We start from the raw sequence: 8831 nt of genomic DNA on the forward strand, positions 1-8831 counted from the left end.
AACAGCCTTGAAACCTTGGTTCTAAGTTTCGTCACTCACTACTGAACAGAACTTTCATACTGAGTTGTAAGTGATAGCAGGGACCGAATGAGAGCAGCTGCAGGTCCACCAGCTGCAGACAAAACTTTGTCATGCTTAGAGTCTGGCTTTATTCATATCTGTGTTTGCCTGTTTTACAGAGGAAGAAATTGTACTTGTGAAGCAAAATTTAATACTGAGATCACTTAATTTCTTAGAGAGTAATGGAGAATTCTAAGTGAGTTATTGCCAGCAAAGATTTGTAGCATTTGTAGAATTGATGAATAAACAAAAAGATAAATTATCTGCAAAAACTAGTTTGTCCACTAGATATCCAGAAATTATTCACTTTGTGCTTCACATCCATGCTTAAAACAAGCACTTATATCCCATGTACACTAGGAATGTCTGAGAGACGCAGAAATAAAATCATCTTTTATTATCTTGGATGACAGCAATAGGAGGTGAGGGAAAGGCATGGAGCTGTGTCAGGGAGGGTCAGCTGGGGGTTAGGGAAAGGCTGTGCCCCAGAGGGCAGTGGGCATGGAACAGGCTGCCCAGGGCAGGGGCACAACCCTGAGTGCTGGAGCTCAGGGAGCTCTGGGACACCTAACCCTAATCCATGCAATCAGTTGACCTTTCAGATCTGTTCTGACCTAAGTAATGTTCTTTGGTAGGTCTCCAGCTAGTATCTCAGCGTTGAGATCCTTCCTTTCCTTTATGATATACCGTGTAACAAAACAGTGAGCTCATATGCTTCAATTTATGGCGTGGGAGCACTCAGTGTATCTGATGGGCTGCTCTGACAATGTGGAAATAGCATTTCTTGGTGTCTTCACCTGGCCCCTGTAATCCCTTCAGTATACTGTCACAGGATAAGTTAGATTGGAAAGGATCTCTGGGGATTGTGTAGGTCATCTTCAAAGTTAGATCAAGTTGCAGAAGGGTTTATTTCAGAGTGTATCAGAACAACGATTCTCCGAGGACTTATATTAAGGGAAGATTCACAATGATACAGTAACTTGGAAAGGCAAGTGATTTAGACAAGGCAAAAGGATTGCTGATGTTGTGTCAGATCCTGCTAATCCCTGTCCCCTGCATCGATGGCACCGGATTCCAATATTGTTTGATTTAAATACACTTACTTTTTCTTACATGAAAAGTATCAAAGAGATTTCTAAAGTCATCAGGTTGAATGTCCCATTTGCGACCATTTCAATCAGCTCAGAAGTCTGAAGTCTGTCTCTTTGGTTTCTTCCAAATTCACTGCCATTGCTCACCGAAGTTTTACATGTAGGCTATGAAAATCCTGAGGCTGAAGCAGTTTGCATACGTGTCTTCAGAGATTAATCAGCCACCCCCTGACTGACTGGGGCTGTTCTGAGCAACGCCTGCTGCTGATTTTCTTAGCAATGGGAAGTTTGATTTTCAGCAAAGTTACAGATATTCGGCATTCTCCTTTTTACCTCAGAGTGTTTGAGCTCACGTGAAAATAGAAAATTACAATTTGTGAATTAACATCACAACACAACTTCACATTTTTCCAAGAAACAATCTTCTACTACATTCAGAATTGTGCGAACTCCCTTTGGGAGAAAAGACAAACTTTTCATAGGAAGATGTCAGAGGACTCATTAAATAATACAAAAATTAAATATGTCATAAATACAATAGCTTGAGGAAATGCCATTTTGGGCACAACACTTCTTCCCCAAAGCGTGTAAGAATGAAGCATAACATGCAGAAATATCTAGCACAATTTTAAAATATTAACAAATACTTAAAGTAGCCTTGACTAACGTTAGTTCAATTCAGAAATGTGGATATTAATGCCAATTTTAAACTATTACTGAAATACAACATTGCAGATAAAGCAGAATGGCACTATGGAACACTTTAGAAACTTGTACTGAAATAAACATGCAATTGGTTCAGTACTTTTGTGATGTTTCATTTTGTTCACATAAAAATACGAGAAGGTTTTTAGATAAGTCTTGCCAGGTGGTATGGTTAGATGCTTCTTATTTGGTGATTTCTAGTCTGAAGGTACAGGATACTGCCATCAGTAGTTTATACACAAAAAAATAGAAGCAGAAACAATGAAATCTGCCCAGCACAGTCTTACTGTGCACCACCAGTGTGTCTCATCCACGAGGAGAAGAGACTGTGTTCTCCATGCTGCCATCCATCCATCCTTGGCAGGAAGGCTTCCTTGGCAAAAAGGCCAAGGATCTCTTGTATAGACCCTGCACACCGAAATCCAGATTGATACAGAGAGAGAAGCATTATCGTAGTCAGAAATGAAACACAAGTTCAACAAATATTTGGAGATGGCACAAAAACAGCCCCTGATTCCACCTGAAAATGTCTGCAATTTCTAAACATTTCAGCGCATTCCAGAGTTAACACCAACAAAACAAGGAAAAGCTACCAACTGTAAAATATCAAGCAGTAGAAGGGTACATTTTTAAGCATTTCAAGACTGTTTGGTGCCGTTTCCTGACAAATACTGTAGAAGTACTGTTTGTACACGTTACCAGGACACTGCTTTGCCCTTTATTCGGTACATGCAAGGTAGATTAAACTGCATACTGAAGCATTAGGAACATTTTCAAGGCTCATGAAAGACTTCCTCATTTTTTATATTTTCCACTGGTTAACCACAAACTTTAACAACAGGATACATGCATGAGAATCTGAACGTGTACCTCCTGAAGAGCTAGTGATTTCAACCAGAAGAATGGGCCTCACGTTGTTCTCCCAGGTTGGGTGTTTCTTTTTGTTCAGCTCAGAAGAAGAAACTGATTCTCAGTTTGTGAGAGTCCAAAAAATAAGCTTTTAAGACTTCAGTTTGAGTGAAAGTCGATTTCAAAGTTTATTCCACATGTTCTTCACCAAGCAAGGTTTTCACTAATGGTACTGATGGGCAAACCTCATAGAAGGAGAGAAACAGAAATAAGAAGTAACATTCCTGTAATGTTTTCAAGGAGCTGCTGGCCCACGTACAGCAAAAAAAACAACCCTTCCTTTGGACATCAGCATGTAAATATTTGTGTGCTGCGCTGAGCAGTCTGCAACTCACACTGAGAACTTCTTTGCTATCAGCAGCCAGCTGCAGCTGCAAACTGCTAGCTACCACCTTCTGGGTCTTTGCTATTATGACTGCATATGGTCTCCAGTACCTGTGATGAACTTGCTATCTCTTTGTTTTCTTCCCCTAATACTCCTTCTTGTGATTCTTTCTGCATTTTCAATTTGCTACTGTCAGTCTTATGATTAATGGATGAGTTGAGCCTGGATGAGTTTGATTTCCACCTTCTCAGGCTTCTGTAGAAATCTTTCCTGACATTTTCACTAGTCAGCACATAGATGATTGGGTCAGCAATGCCATTTGCAGTTGATAAACACAGAAACACTGTAAAAACTGAATATATACTTTTCTCAAATGGACACGAGCAATCCTGATGAAACATAAAGTATATGGCTCTTATTAGGAGTACCACATGGTAGGGAGCAAAGCACATCAGGAAAATGACAATGATGGCAATTGCCAGGTACTTCACTTTGGCTTTCTGGTGACAAGTGACGCTGTCACTTATTTTTGTTCTTTGGAAGATTTTGTAGTTGGTGAAAATGAGAATTGTGAAAGGTATGACAAATCCAAATAGGAATCTGGCAAAGCTGAAAGAAACCAGTGTTTTGTCAAGGGGTAAGGTCTCGAAGCAGTTATTGTTATGTATACTATTCATGTTAAATATTGGACTGTGGATTACTGCAACCACAGCAACAAGAAAACATACTATTATGATTGCCTTTTTGCGTCCTCTTCTGCCTCTTGATTCCAGAGCATACACCAGTGCCACATAACGATCCAGAGAAATACAGCATAAAAGCAGAATGCTGATGTATATGTTGCAGAAAAATATGAATCCTGTTAATTTGCAAACCTGTTCACCCATAGTCCACCGGTGATCGTGTTGCACGTAGATAATCCAGAGAGGCAAGGTACTTAAATACATCAGATCACACAATGACAAGCTGAAAATGTAGATGGCAATTGCATTATTCCTTCGGATTTGTACAAGTGCGAGCAGGGAAGTTAAGCAATTTGCTGGAAGACCAATGGCAAAAACAATGCTGTAAACAGCAATTAGAAGTGTCTTGCTGTCTCCGTAGGGAATGCTCGGACAAATAGTGGAGTTATCCTTTCCAATTGTGATACAGGCTGCATGATCCCCCATGATTACGTTTTTTCCCCAGCTGGTGTTTTCTGTGAATCAGAAGACAAGATGGAAAGTTAGTATTTCCATCAATTCAAAGTGTGTCAGTAAAGGCTGCAGTCCCACAGATGCAAGGACATGGCGGGGTGCTTGTCTTAATCCACTAAGACGGGAGTTTTCCAAGACCTGCTGGTGTCCTCCCCAGGGAGCCAGGTTGCAGTTAGTTCCAGGAAAAAGGATCTTTATTCACAAGGAATTTATGGACTATACCATGCCTATCCACTAAGATGGGGACTGACCCTAACCGAGGATGCCTAAGAAACAGGACAGAGCTGCTGATCAGTTACTAAAATCACTTTGCAGAGGAAATTAAGGGCATTAATCTTACTTTTTTTTTCTTTTCTTCCCAAACTCAATAGTAAAAAATGCAAAGTATAGAGATTTCAGAGATGGGTTTGTAGAAGAACTTAATATTTCTGATCAGGTGTGGGAACATCCGAACTGTGTGGAGGGATTTTTGTGTCAATAACTGCCCGGCATACAGGAAGCAGAGTCTGGCTGCTGGTGTGTACTCACATATAATTCACACCTCTCTCCTCCTGATGAATAGCTGCAGATGAAGAACACAAACTTGTAGTGCTATACAACATTCACCATCGTAATTCAACAGAACTGCCTACCACACCTATTTGATAGTTCTCGGAAAAAAAAGACAGGAAATAGGGGTAGTTAAAGGAAGTAAACAAGGGAAGAACGTTTACACTTTTAAGAAATGGAGGTGAAGAAAATTAATGTTCCTTTAGCAGGAGTGGCTACTAAGAACACCACCTTTCCAAGGCATCCATGCACGAGAGAAGACCTGGCAGCTGGTTAATGTAGAGCTAGGAGAAACATTTCTTGCAAAGTCACATGATGATTTCCACACTAAAATGTCCGATTGATTGAAGAGAGAAACATGGAATATGCCCCAATGGAATTGATTTGTCTTAAAAATTGTACTTCGTTGTATTTATGAGTTGAAAGTTTCCATTGCATAATATACTTCATAAAAACAGATCTTGTCTGGGCTAATCCTTTGGACATTCACTAATGGGGTGGACACCTACTCCAATCAGGTAACTGCCAAGAGCAGATGTGTTGATAGAAGTTGAGTCCCATCACCCTGAGGATGGGCATGTGCCTTCCTGATCCACTCTGCATGAGACATTTTTCAACCTGTGTTCATACACGGAAGAAGGTACCTTTCGTCAGCCTATGAACAGTTATTTGTTGTTTGCTTGGTCCAATTTCAAGCAGACCTAGGGGAAGCAGTCTGCTCCCAGTTCAGTGAGGACCTAGATTGTCTCATGCATCTCTGGCAGGGTAGACAAGCTGGTGGGATCTTTCTTTTCCCTCCCTGGGATGCCATAAGAAGCTCTACTCTGAATGCCTAACAGAATGCCTACCATTCAAGTCTGAGGGGCATTCAGGTTCCCTGACTTAGTTTAGTTACTGTAGGATGAGTACAGTATGAGAAAACCAACGCAGGCTGCAATAGGCTGTGCAGTACTCACAGCTGTGAGATGCTAGCCATAGCCATCAGCACCAGGAGAGATTCTCCTGGTCCATGACAAGAGGTGCTCATTTGCTACAAGTACCCAGACACAGTCAGAGCCCACTCAATGACAGCAGCTTCTGACTGAAGACTCATTCCCAATCCTGGCAAGAAGGCAGATAGGGCAGAGGCAACGGTACCTTCCATTCCCAGTACTGGTGGCAGAGAAAACTGTTTCTCAGGGTGACACTTGGAATAGAGACTCTGTATACAGAGAAACTGAGAAAGCGCTGGTGTTGTGGAAGAAGTATATCGGAGTGTGCGGCCATGCTCTGTGACTACCTTCCACTTCCTCTTATGGCAAACCACACTCTGCTTGCTTGCTGACATGTTGATAAAGTTAGCAAGTGGTTGCCTCACTAAGCTGGGCCAAAGTATCCTGTTGCTGCCAAGTGATGGAGGGCCACATCTCTCCATGTCTGAGAGATGGGCCATCTGGTACCCAATAGACATGCTCAGGTCCTCTCAAGGAGGATTTGAAGTTGCCCTTAGCTTCAAATGCTTCAGCTTAAGGATGACTGAAGAAGAGGATCCTCACTGCTGTGTGTGGGAAAGACGGCACAGTACTCAGCAGGGCTGTTGCAGAGTTTTTAAATTTATTTCCCTTTTTTGCTAGCAGTGAAAGTGTTCTCATAGCTAGTATCATAGCTAGTATCAATATAGAAAATTAGTAGTTGTAAGAGATGGTAGTGGCATTAGGTTTTTCTGCCTCTATCACCTTTGGTCAATGAGGCCACAAACCTTACCCAGGCCACAAACCAAACAATTGCATAGAGGGATAAAAACATTGTTTTGTCTTCTGGGTCAGCAGAGATTTCTGTGCCAGATCTCACCTGGCATGTGACGTACGAGAGCTTGTCCTCTGCTTGTGTCCAACCAGTATGAGAACTCCAGGAACCCATGTAACGCAAAGGCTCCTTAGAGACCTTCAGTTCCAAAGTGAAGCACAGCAGATGAATGAAACTGATTCGTAATGGAAATAGCAACAGTCAAGTTGGGAATGTGGCACTGCTGCATGCTGTCTCAGCTACAGACCAACAGTCCAACCTAAGAGTGTTGCACACAAAACCTTTCAGAGAGGTTGAAGGTGTGTTCTCCTCCCCTCCCTCAGGCTTCACATGTGTCTCTTGGCAGTCTGCTTGTGTTCATGCACTCTCCTCGCACTTCCTACACCTGTTTACTGCTGGTTGTGCAAAGGCCTGCTTCCCCCAGAGGTAACTGCCTTGCAGCAGCAATGGTGCAGAGCAGAAAGTGGCAGGCTTACTCCATAGACACATGGTTCCCAAAGGAGGCTTATTCTATACACACAACTCCTATTATTTCTTTCTTTTGCCTCCTTCCTTAGCCTCCTCTCTTCCTACTCTGCTCCTCCCATTCTTCAAGTCCAGCACTCCAGGGTTCTTAGGTCTCTGGCCTCTTCCTGCATCCCTCATATGTATATATATACACACATTTATATGTATGTATGCCAGAAGAGGTCCAAGTTGGATATTAGGAAAAATTTCTTCTCAGAAAGAGTGGTTGGGCACTGGCACTGGCTGCCCAGGGAGGTGGTGGAGTCACCATCCCTGGAGGTGTTCAAGAACCATGGAGATCACAGAATCATAAAATGGCTTGGAGTTGGAAGGGACCCAGAGGATCATCAAGTTCCAAAGCCCCTGCTACAGGCAGGGCCACCAACCTTCATATCTGGTACTAGCCCAGGTGATACTGAGGGACATGGTTTAGTGGGCAATACTTCTGACTGGTGGACGCTCGGACTAAATGATCTTAGAGGTCTTTTCCAACCTTAATGATTCTATAATTCTGTGAAAATTATCATTACTGTCATTATATGCATACATATATAAAATTATCATGACTGTTATTTCACTCTTCCTGTTCCATCTTAGTAAATAGACTGTATCTCAACCCACGGGTTTTACTTCTCTTTTTTTCCTCTGATTCTCTCCTCCATCCCATGGGCAGGGGGGCATGAGGAAAAAACTGTTGCATTCAGCTGTATGCCAGCTTAAACCACAGCACTGCTGCTTACTCTCTGCATGGCAGTTTGCCGCAGGAAGGCCTGTGGGTGCTACTTGGGGCAGGAAGAGGCATGAAGTCTGGTCCCAACACCTCCCTTCCGCATCGGCCAGACAGCAATGAGAGGCAAGGCTCTGCCTCCAGACCACACCTCTTTCCTGTGTCTGGCACCTGCAAGTGAGCCTCAGAAAGGAGTTCTGTGTGACTTTTTAAAGTTGCCTGCATCAGGCACGCTTTTCCTTTCTTGGTTTGTCAGCATATTGGGTTGAGGAGATTGACACTCTCACCAGTCAGCTGCCAGCCACCAGGTCTTGACGAACAAAGAGCACAAGTCTATGCTTACAGAGAAAAAGCATGTGCTGGGTGTTTCTGGCCAACGCCTGGGCTGTCAATGATGAAGCCTAGATCCTTCCCAGCAGCAGTGCTTCTTACTGTAGCCCCAGGCCAGGAGGCAGGAGGGGAAGGAGGCCATTTGCTCCCCTTCCTCCCTTCCTCCTGACTCTCAGCTCCACCTGGAGCAGCCTTCCAGCCCTGAGTGATGCATCCAGCTCAGTGCTGAGTCTAGCAATGCTGCTCAGCTCTCTAGGTCTGGGGAGGGGCTTCTTTCTCAAGCTAAAGATCAGAAAGCAGCACTTGGCAGGCAGTTAACGAATATTCTCCTTGTAATGTTGACTCTTATCTGCCTTGTAGCTTTCAGCTGTGCCGATCCTGTCCAAAGTAGTTGTCCTCACCTTTCTGCAACAGCAATAATTCTGCTAGGGCTCACCATCCACCAAAACGTGTTACACTGGATCATGGTTGTGTTTTGCTTCAACAGCTCAACATATATTTAGCAGCACGCTGGGGCTTCTTGCTCTCAGAGAGTCAAGAGCAAGACTCAAACCACAGTCAGCACATGTATGTTTCTCACCTTCCTTTAAGATTTGTAAAACATCTCATCTTCCTGGTTTGTTGAAGGAACAGAGACAACATCTCTG

At 43.2% G+C, this 8831-nt stretch overlaps 1 protein-coding gene across 1 annotated transcript; it reads right to left on the reverse strand.

Annotated features, from left to right (window-relative positions):
- Positions 1-3146: 3146 nt before the first annotated feature.
- On the reverse strand, positions 3147-6734 carry GPR132 (G protein-coupled receptor 132; the record flags this gene model as incomplete). The annotated part of the gene is made up of 3 exons (XM_079537487.1): positions 3147-4288; positions 5973-6036; positions 6666-6734. 3 exons carry the CDS (start codon positions 6732-6734, stop codon positions 3147-3149), a joined length of 1275 nt encoding a protein of 424 aa, XP_079393613.1.
- Between the last annotated feature and the right edge of the window lie 2097 nt (positions 6735-8831).

This window comes from Tetrao urogallus (genome assembly GCF_951394365.1).
Source record: "Tetrao urogallus genome assembly, chromosome: 6".
NCBI lineage: Eukaryota > Metazoa > Chordata > Aves > Galliformes > Phasianidae > Tetrao > Tetrao urogallus.